Source organism: Camelus bactrianus, chromosome 30, assembly GCF_048773025.1.
Source record: "Camelus bactrianus isolate YW-2024 breed Bactrian camel chromosome 30, ASM4877302v1, whole genome shotgun sequence".
In the NCBI taxonomy this organism is placed as follows: Eukaryota; Metazoa; Chordata; class Mammalia; order Artiodactyla; family Camelidae; genus Camelus; species Camelus bactrianus.
In genome coordinates, this window is record NC_133568.1 from 6,277,518 (window position 1) to 6,290,639 (window position 13,122).

Here is a 13,122-nt window from a genome sequence, read left to right on the forward strand (position 1 = left end):
CTATTATCCATGTAGCTATGATAGAGATTGGGAAGCATTTCAAATCAAAAAGGAAAGTGAATGGAGTTCTATTTCTCCTTCAGCCAGTGGAACATCCTCTCTGAAGGGGAATGGAGCTGTCCTAGCTGTCTGTGCTCAGCATTTCTTATTTGGTTGGTTTTCTTTATGGAGAAATCTCATCCTAAATCTTGAATTTATTTTCAAAGTCGTGTGTGGGAGACTCTTACCCAGAGATCCCGAATGCACGACTCAGGACTCTGACGGCTCTTCTTCATCTCCCTTCAGCTGCTCTTTTCAGGATCCCTCAACCGCACGCTTCTTCAAGCACATGCTTTTCTTTCATGGCTTGCCTTCTGCTCAGAGCATATTTCTCCCCTCTAGTCACATGTAAAACAATTTAATGTTACTTTCTTTTGAAAGTTTTCCTGCAATATCCTGACCCCACCTGTCCCTTCCATTTTCTAGCCTACCCTCCATCCCAAGAGATAACTATTAGATAATTGTCATATTTGTGTTGGAGTCATCCTTAAAGTTAAGCTCCATGAGGGTATGGATTTTGTTAACTTTGCCATCATTCAGAATAGTGCTTGATACTGATTGAATTTTTTAAGTAAGTGTTTGTCTCTTTTCCTTGAGGCTGTGCTGTATTCTCTGTGGAGCTATTTTCTTTTATATCCTATAGAGTTGTTAGGCTTGGAGGTTTTAGACAAATACTAGGTAGTTTAACCCCAGAAATAAATTTTCCTGGGGGTGTTTAAGATTATGAAATATGTGAACTAGTTGTAAACCTGTATCATGCTCCTATTAAAAAAAGAGAGCAAGAAAAGAAAAAAAAAAAAACCTCACAATTATTATGGGTCCAGAAACACCACAAATTACATTGCAGTTCTGAGGAAACAGATGTCTTATTTCTAATTATTGTTTTGAAATTCAGCAAAGTGAAAATGCATGCTTAATACACCCATATAATACTTTGAGTTTACGGATGAAATACTTGCTACAGCATTTATTCATTTTTTTTCATAGATTTCACACCCTTGCCAAAAAATCTAGGGACAAGTGCTAAGTCATTTGATTTATTTAACTCTGAATTTCTTTGCTTTAGGATTATAAATCAGACTCTTATTGTCACTTTAAGGCAGAAAGGGTTCTTTTGTGTTCATAATATAGATCAGGATGTGATTTAAGTCAAATCTTGTCAAGGTAACTCCTTTTTAAACCATGAGAAGAGACTTGGCTGTAGCCCAAAACTAATGGGTGTCATAATAAAAATAAATATGTTAGTAAGAGACCTTGCTCCCCCTTGCAGTCTCCACAAGCACAAATTCTGGTCACTGTTCACAGCTAATGCATTTTTTTGTCAAGTCATAAGCACTTTTAAAAAACCTCTACTTAATATTGTGGAAGACAGACATTCTGATTTTCCAAGGAAGCAGCAAAAATAGAGATCTTAGCCTGGAGGAATAAGATGCCTGACTATCAAAGGAATCCCATTTTCAAAGAGACCATCAGAGAGTAGAGTAGAGTAGTGTGAATATAAAAATTGAACAAACTTTCAAACTGAACATAAAGGGTGTCACGTTGCCAGTGCTTTTCCTCTTCCCCACATTTTATAAAGGGATCCTTCAACTGATCAATTGGGAAAATAGGACAAGAAGTAATTCACATTGTTCACATCTACTGTTTACTGACTTGGGAGAAATGAGAGTTAATTTCACCTGTGTTTGCATGTACTGCAGACACTTGTCACACATTGCTCATAGCTCTTGTAAGGCTACTTGTCTGTAATGTAGAATAGATACTGATGTGAAACTATACCAGAAGTTTCAGGAAAGCTGGTCACTTAAACTTTCCACTTCTGTGCCTGCCAGTGTGAGAAAGCCTAAGATATAAATGTAAAATAAAGACCAGTGTGAGCATAAGTCAAATTGGGGGAAAGTCACTTTAAAAGTACAGATTATGTTAAGTCATCTTCCTAGGAAAGCAAGTCAGTTTTATTTACTACATTTATAAATTTAATGAAAAGAAAAGGCTAATTCAATGTACAACTTTTACTTAAGGAAACTCACTTTGTTCTTCCATTTTTATATAGGATGTGAGATTTCCAAAGCTCTTATTTCCCTATAAACTTCCCAGGTTTTCAAAGAATTTCAGCTTTTCAAGGACATTCATGCAGCTTTTTAATCTTTAGTTTTGGATTATGCAGCTCCATTATGTTCACATTGTTACTCCTGTCTTCATGTGTTCCTCCTTCATGGAGGTGTCATAGATGGCGGTGAATAGTATTCTTTGATGTCATTGTGGCTTTCTGCATGAAGTATCATCAGTGGATTCATAGACGTGATCTTTTTCCTTTGCTCTTATGTGCTCTGGAAAAAATGTTATGATACAGATGTCTTTCTTTTTGCTTTCTCCTTGATTTATGTGATAATAAGGTTCTTTTTTTATATGACCAAATTCCAAATGGCACTTAAGCTGCCTAAGACCTTGTAATAAAATCCATCACTTACCTTGTCTCATTTTGTTCTTCACAAATTGGTTTGTAAGGTGATCAAAGTGTTTTTAATCTGTTTTCTGGGTGAGAATCCTGAGGTTCAGAAAATTTAAGTAAATGGTAAAATCAGGATATTAATATAGGTCTTGTAACTCTAGTGGGCTTTTCCACCTCACAAAGTTAGCTCAAATTACTTTAAAGAGAAAGTCGGCAACTTTTCTTAGGATCATGAACTTACTAACTAAAGTATCTCTAAGTATTAATGAGAGTAATAAGGATGAGTCCTCAAGAGAGAAAGTTATAAATTCCTACAAAAATGTGCACATGTGCATTGTTATTTTTTCTTGTTATAAGAGCCATTGTTCCCAATAAAACATTATGGTAGAACCTGAAACTTTATCTTAACTTTTCACTTTACCTTTTCTTGAGCACAACTAGAAAATTGAAGGAAATGTTTCTTATATTGAAGAATATTTAGAGAAATATTTAGAGAAATATTTAGAGAAATTTAGAGAAATTTAGAGAAAGAGCCTTTTATTTGTAATCTGATAAGAGACTCTAAGAGACACAAAGTTTCATTCATTGACCGTCTGTTACTGGGACACATAATGTCACTGTCCTAGTCCTAGGCTGTTATAGTCAATGTCTTATTTAGGTCATTTCTGTTGGAGTTAGTTGCTTATATTACTTAGTAATTTAAAATTATTTAATTTTTATATTCTATAATTCTTTAGACTGTTTTAAATTGACCATTTCTGTTCTTCAAATCAGCACCTATTATTAAAAATTATTGTGTTTTTTTGGAAAAGAATGTTGCTCTTTTTGTTCCTAGGTATTTGATAGTTTTGTGAACCACTTCATTTAGATCAATTAGTAAAGTGAAAGAATATAATTCATTTCAATCCTGTGTCTTGATTTAACCTGTCTTAACATGTATTTGTTGTCTTTTAATATCCTCTGTAAATAATCTCATCCACTCTCAAGGATTCCTCTACCAGAAACAGGCTGAGAACTGTTGAATTTCCATCTCCAACCTAGAAACTGATCTGCAGATTATGTAGCCAGTTCCCCACTAGATCTCCCTACTTAGATGTCTGAAAGACAGCTTAGACTAATAGACTCATTACCCCTCTCTACACTCTCGAACGAGCCCCTCCTTCAGTGTTTTCTGTCACTCAGTGATAAAGCAATGTATCCAGTTTCTGAAGGCAATAGTTTCAGAATCATCCTTCACTTTTCTCTCTTTCTCACTCCTCTTTCGGCTCTATCACCAAATATTATTGATCTAACCCCTTCTTCAATCTGTCACACTTTTACCACCACTGCTGTTGCTGTAGACCAGAGAACCACTGCCCTTTATTCCTGAGACTAGAGATAGAGCATTGGCTATCCTTCCTTATTCCTGTTGCCATTTACAATATGTTCCAAATGCTTCATACAGATAACAAGTATTGTTAAGGTATTGTCTCTGCCTACCTCTTGAAGTTCATCTCCCATCCCCCTCTGCGTCTACATCTGTGAATGCTTCATCAGTTGGTTCTACACATGCTTGCTTTTTTCACATCCAGACGTTATAACAGGAAATTGCTTCTTCTAGAAGAGAAGCTCCTCTTCTTCACCACTACATCTTCCTTTATGTATTAACTAAGTTGATATCATCCTTTATGTATTAACTAAGATGTCACTTCCTTTGCTAATCTCATCAGAGCTCATTAGGTGCCTCGGTAAATGATCTCTCTGTATCTCCTTTTATGACACTCATAAAAATTGTAATTATACGTTTATTGCCTATCTTTCCCTTTAGAATTTAAGTTTCATTAGGGCATAGACCATTTTATTCCCTCTGTTGAATTCCTTATATCTGTCATAGGACAATGACTGACAAAGACTGAATGCAATGAGCATATGAGTATTTATTGAGGAAATGAATATCATTTTGATTCTTGAGTATTTGCCCACAGTGCTGTCCATTTCTGAAACCATCATGCCATCTACTTTGTAGACAAATATATTTTTTACCCATTTATATTCAGGTCCTAGTGAAATACAGAATCTAGCCAAGGCCAAAAACTTTCCTTTACCTTGGGTCAGTTAGGAGCCTTCTTTTGATCCTGCCATTCAGTTAGTGATAAATTTGACTTTCAAGAATTGGGACTTTTCTAAAAAGTGAATTTTATTTCCTCAGTAGTAAGCTTAGACTTTAAAAATTGTTTGCCAAATATTAAAATTCATGAAATTAAATTGGACAGAAAATATATATCTAAAACCTAAAGATTTCAGAAATCAAATCAGAATTTTTAAACCTCATAAGTTGAGGTCACATCTACATAGCCTACACTGATTCCACTTAGTGTTTTTATTTCTTTAATAAATGACAGTAGATATATAAGAGTTTTAAATCCAGAACAAGTCAGAAATTACTACATTTGAAAGATTTAATTACATTCCTTGGGAGATTTTCATCTTGTGTGAATTAAATAAAGATGTACAGTTTCATATTATGAAACTATGGTATGTTACTTTCTGTGATTCTATCAAGTATACCCTGAATTCTAATCTTCATTCTGTCATAAAGTTACATTTTATGAATCTACTAGTTATAAATCATCTTGAGTTCTTTCGTTGCCACATAATGTTCAGAAAGGAGTGTGCCATTGACCATTTCCTTTCAAAAATAAGTGTGCCATTGCATCATAAACTGCAGAGCACACACAGTGAGCTGTAACTCACAACCACTCTGACTGACAAAGCTGGTGGCCTTGGGAGAGGGAAATTCTTCACCAAATTCATGTTTATTCCATGAGTAAACATGGAATTTTTAAAAGAGCAACAGTGACTAGGGAACTCTCAGTTTCAAAATACTAATGGGTTTTCTTAGATGCTGAATATTTTTAAATTATTAAATTTTCAAAATAGAAATGAATCAATATGACAGAGCTTACTAACTCCCCAGTATCTGTTCTCACACCACTCTCCTTCCACATTTGTTTTGTAGGGTCCGTGGAAGTCCAGGTGAAGGGTACCCTTCTCAGCTTTCTTGTCTGTTTCCACATGACTGAGTTCTCACTAATGCAAAATAAGCAGTAGTCATAAAGTCCGTCTCATGCCAGTTTCTTAAAGCAACACCACTTCCTCTCTGTTTCTTCATTTCTTTCTTGGGGTTGATAGAGTGAGTTAGCTTCAAACTTGTAGATGGGACAATAGGATGGCAAAGTAAAATGTCAGAAGAAACCTGGGTCCTTAGAACATCTATGGAGAAGATGACCCACCTAAATTGGGACTGAAACATGCAGAGAAATACAATTTGAAGGGAAACCTATATTTTGTATCTTTTTCATAATCATTTTTGATTTACTAAATAATAAAATATAAATGCATAAGGATATGTACATATGCATACCTGTGTATATATACAATACATTTTTAAAATATGCTGGCTCATAGCTTAGATAATGGGTTTTGTGTTAAATTAAGTGTAGAAGAAATCCTTGTATTTATAAAAAAAAGTGGTACAATTAAACAAGGGATTATCAAAGAGGGTAGACTTGATTCTTTTTCAGACTAGTTATTTCCTTTTTTAATGGAAAGTGCTTGAATATAGACCACTCTGCTGTAGGAAACATAAATAGATTAAAAATGACTAACTCTAGAAGTTTGTTGACTGTTCTCTTTTTGCGTAGTGTTATGCAGCCCTCAGATAGAAAAATGATGCCTTTCTCTAAATGCCTAGGCTTGATGAAGTTACGGTTAATTGCCTTCTAGATTCTGAATAGAATTTCATTTAAAAGCATGAAGATGATATACATGTCTAAGAATGGCTTAACAACATTAACTTGAGTTTTAGCTCTAACTTTAGATCTCCAAATAAGCATGAGTAGGAAATATTAACCATCATAATGACTTGTTTAAGTTTCCTTTTCTTTATATTTTTGAAAAAACTTTTTGTAGTTGGTGTATGTAAACTTTTGCATAGAACTAACATCAGTGACGTTCATAGTAATAGTTACTCAGTTAAACTGTCTTTATCCCAAAATGTCATATAGTATGTTGGGCTTCCTCCCTTTTAATCCTGCTATTGATTATTAATATGTAACTTAAGAGTCTGTGGGTGAGCCACTCATTAGTTATTCCCAGAGCATCACAATGTCATATACAAAAACAAATGTTACGTTTAGTGGCTTGCTAACTCAGCACTCTTTCTGAGATGCCTTATCTTTACAACTTTAAAAGGCAGAATTTAAATTCTGATTTTATATAGGCCAGTGTGAGTGCAGTGATCTAAATTTGGCTTTCCAAATTAGTATCATTAACCAGGAAGCCTGAATGCCCACAAGATGGGCTGATGATGGCTTAATTGTGTTCAAATGTTTCCCAAATTAGTTGCTGTGTTTGAAAACTTGGCCAGGTGAAATTGAAACAAGCTTTTCAGGGAACAGTGAGAAAAACAGAAGGCAGATCAAGTTTGGGCCTGCCAATCTTTGACAGACTTGCTTTAACTTTCTCTCCCTGAAGTTCTTTGTCTTATATTCTCTCTGCCCTGAAATTGTGATGCAAAGGTTATGAGAAGCATGTGAAAATAGCCAGTGAGTTATTAATGTCTGCTATGACTTGAGCATCACAGAACAGCACAGGGTGGCTCCAGTGATCGCCTTTCTTTCCATATGTTACATCCAGTCTCTTGAGCTGTCCAGAAGTGTCGTATTCCTTCAATGAAATCAGATCAGTGCATTAATATGCTCCTCTACTTTGAAGCTCATAGTTACTTGTCGAAGTAATATTTTGCTTAAACCAACTTTCCCTGAAATATAAGAAAGCAAATTACTCGATTCTTGAAATTCTGTTGCAGGCTCTTTGCCAACACCCAATTTTCACACGTATTGATGTGATGGACACTTTTAACAAATAGGAGTTTTCATTTGTTTATATTCATCTGGATAGAATTGAAAAGACAATATTGAAACAGGTTTTTTTTTTATGAAGTGGATCTAATAGTTAACAACCTCTTTACAATACTAAATTTTGAGTCTTAAAAAAAAAACTCTTTATATTCCATTTTGGGACGTGATTGCCTTTTTCTTCTACCCTTTGTTGCTTTGTTTTGTTTTCATAAGAATGTCAATTTTGTTGGCTCATATTTGACATATTATCTTTTTTTAAAGATTGATTGATTGATTGATTGATTTATATTTTGGGGGGGTAATTAAGTTTTTTTATTTACTGCTTTTTTTAGAGGAGTTACTGGGGAATGAACCCATGACCTCGTGCATGCAAAGCATGCGCTCTACCAGTTTGAGCTATACCCTCCCCACTGTTGGCTCATATTTGAGCACATACCCAAAGGCTGCCCTTGTAGAGCTATAGCTTATTGTTTTCTGTTCCTTCAGAAATTGAGAGCAAGGCATTATCAAAACCAATAGTAATACATTGATATCCCTCCTTGGTAGTACATCAACTCTTTTGGCTCATTAGCATCATATATTTTCAATGGTGAAAGTTGCCAGAGGAGACCAGAGTTCTATGGAAAGTTTCAGTATCTAGGAATTGGTGGAGAAGGAATTCCATGGTACCAGGAAGAAGGCAAACCAATTAATTCACGAATTTTTAGCAAGGGTTCCTTTCTTCCACTGATAAATTAAAAAATAAATGACACTATAATATTTCTTTAAAAATGATTTGGTCATCTTCTGATACCATTTGTAAATGTCCTTGATAGCAGAAGGTGAAGGAGAAACTAAATAGAAATTGCCCAGGTTGGGTGAGTATATTGAAAATAGTCACATTTGTTTTGATCGAAAATGACTGCTATCCTATCAAGATATCCAAAGTGATGTTCTGTGGTTATCATATCACCCTTCCTTCAAAAGTAAAATTGATTTCCTCATAGTCTAGATGTTGGCTTCTAGGGCCATTTCAGGGAAGCCACGATGAGCTGTTGGATGTCTGCCAACATGCACTTAACAATTTTGGGATGAGCATAAAGCGCTTTGAGGATCCAAAAGGAAATAGAAATGAATTAGTCAGTATGCCTGCTATAAAAGGAAATGCTTCAATAAAGAGAAAGCCGTTTTATTTTACATAACAGATTTATCTATTCCATAGAGTTTGATATATATTTCTTAAATATCTGTTTATTGAATCTTATTTGTCCTATAATCATGATAAAAGTTTCTATGCATTCTCCACTTATGTAACTTAATAAAATGCCAATCTGATAGAACAGTGTTCAAATAAAACATGTTATATATAAAATGTTGAAAAAATTGCTTTCAGTTGGTACTAGTCTTGGATTTTCTTTAAAGCAAAACTGACCTCACAGAGCAGAACATCCTGAATTGAAGCCTTTCAGCTGCTAGTAAAACATCTTCCTACTCTTCTACTATTCCAAACTGTTCAGATTTGCACCATAGTGAAAGTGATACTTTTAGATATGAATGAATCAAATCTGACTAAATGCAGGAGATGATAATATCATACCATTTTTCCAAATGAAAATGCCCAAGCAAATGTGAAACTGTTCTTCACATTTATAAAAATTAACTATTAAAGAACCTCAGGTTCTTTTGTTGTTGTTGTTGTTGTTGACATAACAGGCATTTTCACATACATACACATACAGGTCATATTTTCAGTAGCATGAGAAAGCCTATGTGCTTTTTGGATGGTGTCTCTGGATTCTAGACCAGAATGTCAGAGCTAGAATAGATCTTAGGTATCATGAAGTTAACCTTCTCATTTTACAGGGAGAAAAGTGAGTCTGACAGAGATATGCCTGCATCTGAGGTGACTCCTATTTGTACAGGATACAACCCACAAACAAAGAATACATTGTAGGAATTTCATATTCAGATATGCCATTTTAAAAATGTCTATACTCCTCTCTTGCTTTTCTGGAAACACTTACATGATACAAAGTATTTAATAGATTTTAAATTTTATTTCTAAATCTCATCTCTTCTCCCCCTTTTAGACAATGGTCACATTGAAATGGTTATGAATGCTAAATCATATTGAATACTTAACAAACTGTTGAAAATTATGGAACTATAATTCCACAAAAGGTTGTTATAAAAAAAAAAAAAGCAAGTGGCTCATGTGGACAACAGAACCCTTGTATATAATACTGTAGTCTCATAATTCAAAATATGCTTGTTATTTGATGTAACATAAGAGTTCAAGAATAAAAATCTTTGTATTATTTATTCTGCAGTTTTAGGTTCATAAAATTTCTTTAAAGAGATTTTCCTTTTACCAAGCCAGCATGACTACATGTTAGACGCTTGGAATGTTCAAGCTCACCTTTTCAGCACTTGTATCAGCAGTTTCCCTAGCAGTGAGAGTCCATAGTTTTCTTTACAAAAATTTGTTGCTTACTACCTTGAGAACACTATTAAATAGGTGAATGTAAGTAATACAAACTCTTCAATGAATTTAGAGTTGTATTTAAGAGCACTCACAGCAAAGATACTGCTAAGAATACTAAAAAGATCACGTGTACATATATATGTGCTGTAGGCACATAGATGTACATTTTATTTGGTGACCAGAGCTGGAATCTGAGAAAGACTGTTCTTTCTCCATGACTTCTAAGGACTGAGTTTAAAGTTCTCATTCATAAATAGGAAATATTTTATCAAGTGTGTGTTAAGCTTATTTTCCTGTTATTTATGAGTTTGGTTGGTTATTTATTTGTTTTACTGAAGAAAGCTTTGGTCTAGTGGAAAGAAAATACTGGTAAGATTTCTAGTATTCTCTTCATTCATTCTCTTTATGTCCAAAATCTGAAAATCTAGGGTTGTCACCAGTTAGGCCAGAGTGCAGTTACTCCAGCTTGCTCACTGCTCCATGGAACAGTGGAATAGAAGGAAAGCCATGGGCATGTGGCTCAGCGGTCCCTCCATCAGTCAGGAGCCTTGTAACCTGAGGGCCTGGCAGTGAGCATTCCAGCATCCATGCTGACTGATAGAAACAGAGCATAGAAGCTGCGCCATGCCCACGTCATGACTATATATAGCACATTCTAGAAAATTGCATTTATGTTCAGTAGTGTATCACATGTGCATGTACAGCTGTCTTCATTATTTTTGGAGAAATTATATTTGAGAATACTATATTGGGATTTAAAAAGAAAAGGATCTATTTGGTTTCTTTTTTTCTTGTATTTGTGTTCTATATAAATTACAAATCATGTAGTGTTACTATTAATTTAATCAAGTTAGTAATTTATGTACATATATTTAACGTTTGTGTCACCATGATCAAAGCAAAAAGCACTTTAATCTGTCTTCTGCAGATAGGAAATGAAGTCATTAAGATAGTACATTTTTGATACATTGCTATACATAGTAGGAGAGCCCAGTTGGAAATATAACAAGTGTTTAATGTTCTTTTGATTTTTAGTATAAAGAAATACAGTCTAAAATAAGAACTAGGCACCAAATGCCATATTCATTATTTTCCTCTGAAAAATTGCATATTCTAGACAATCATTCATAACCTTGTTCCTTAAGTAAGAAACGATGATAGTCTACGAGACATATGTTCTAAATGCTTCAGTTTCTTTTATCTCATTGTTTTAAAGAAGGTATCAGTGTAACACAGGCAACAAAGTTTCTTTATTTATATATATTCAAATATAGTTTTAATATTAAAAGTTTAGTATGGAAACAGAAAGATTGGCAGTTAATGAAAGGCACAGTATTTACTACTCAAAAAAAAAATCTGATATATGGACAAGATTCCAGTAATTAGAAAGAAAAGCGCTAATGACAGGAAAACCAGAATAAAAAGATACAGCATGTTTCTCATGCCGGTGGAGGAGTGGGATTTCTTTCATAGCAAATTTGGAGAAATGTGTCAACTCCAGAGATGTTTTTGATTGTCACAACTAAGAGAGGGGCACTAGTTGCTTCTAGTAGGGAGAGACCTGAGAAACTGTTAACATCCTATAAGGCACAGAGCAGCCCCTGGATAATAAACAAAGAATTATTTGGCCCAAAATATCATAGTGCCAAGGTTGAGAAACCTGTTCTAGGCTAAAGCATCTCTCTCCCACCAGTGGAAAATTATGGCCAAAGAAAATTATTATATTCAGAAAAATAAGTCTTTAGTATTTGCATTCTGTTTTTATTAATTAATTTAGCTACACACCAAGTTAGATCCTGAACTATGGGGCATTCACATATGGGATCCTCAAAGTTGGCCAACTTACTCCAAAAAAGGTATCAACTTGATTGTACATTTGGCCCATATCTGCACCTGTTTATCAGAGTATTGCTATTTTCCCAGTGTGGGTCGACTTGCTTCTTTATTTCTGTACCGGGGGAAGCGTTTTTGAGCAGGCAACTGTAGAGCTGTAACAGCCTCAGGGTGGCCCCTGGGAGGATGGCCCTGTGTCTTCACCAGTACGTTTCCTCCCAGGTCAGCTTTGCCTCTGTGCTTTTTATTATTGTTCTGTCTCCTGTACGGTGGGTATGTGTACATTTGTTTAGGATCCCCCAGAAGAGGAATATTGGATGGCAATTTCTCTCATTTATTTCCTAAATTCTTCTTAATGGTGGTCCTGGTAAGCCCAGCAAATTTTCTAACAGCTGTAAGCAAGTAGCTGTCAGTTTGAGTAGAGAAACTCCCATGAAGACAGCAGTTAGATTTCCCGGCGCGATCAAAGTAGTTTTTCCTAAGAATTGTCTTTGCTATAACACCCAAGAGCTGTGGTGGTTTACTGTAGGCAGACAGTGTTGCTGTTGTAGGGCCTGCTTGCTTTCGGGGTTAAGTAAAGATTTCAGTTAGTATTGTGAGAAGGTTAGATAAGGGAAGAATTCCCAAGATGGCTGTAGTCCCTGATGTTTAGACATGCCCTGGCCCAGGTAATACTATGTTGTAGACATTGCCTTCCTTGTATTTACTGATTAGTGGCCAGGGAGGAGGGCCACGGTAGGATGCCTGTGGCCGCTTGGTTAGTGCACTATCTTTCCACCTCAGTAAATGAGGCTTATACTGGCGGGGGAGAGAGATTATTATAATTAATAGAAAAAGAGGTTAATATTTGTAACATTGTTGGTGGGGTTTATATTTATCACCATCCCAGGGATCAGAAGGAGCTACAGTTTTTATCTCTATAACCTTGTGTTGTTTGTTGGTACAGACTCTGGCTTACAGAGTTTTTAATTTGATTGCACCATTTGTGAGTATCTGCTCACATATAATATTGGTTGCATACTATCTCAGGGCATTCCTTAACAGCGACTTGGTATGTAGTGGCCATTGTTCTGTTCCTTTGATGGCACTAGTTAATAATAGTGGGTATATCTGATATGAAGGAAAAGTTGACCTTTTGGGTTTAGAAGGCATTTAAGAAACACATACTGTGTCTCAGTCTGGCTTTGTGGGAATAGGTGTTGCTAGTACTAGTAAACATAGAGGGGAGTGTGTTAGCCTCGGTGTTGATGTAGGTGGTCATGCTAGTGGGATTGACCAACCCAGTTAGCCAACAGCATGGCTCCCATTGTCCCCAGGGACAACAGCACATAGTATGTTGTTTCTAGGCGTACCTAGTCAGCAGTAAGATGTAAGTTACCAGGGCATTACAGCAATGAATGTATGGAAGACACTGGTGAGAGTGAGAGCTTCAC

General features: G+C 35.4%; 2 protein-coding genes across 2 annotated transcripts in view; one reads left to right on the forward strand and one right to left on the reverse strand.

Annotated features, from left to right (window-relative positions):
* LOC141575598 (uncharacterized) overlaps positions 1-12,950 on the reverse strand; it is a 108,092-nt gene extending 95,142 nt beyond the window's left edge. Inside the window, exon 1 of the mRNA XM_074355172.1 lies at positions 12,857-12,950. Coding sequence (XP_074211273.1) covers positions 12,857-12,950 — 94 coding nt within the window. The remainder of the gene's footprint in view (positions 1-12,856) is intronic.
* The window catches only part of LOC105073983 (adhesion G protein-coupled receptor B1), a 45,554-nt gene that overhangs the window by 4,736 nt on the left and 27,696 nt on the right, over positions 1-13,122 (forward strand).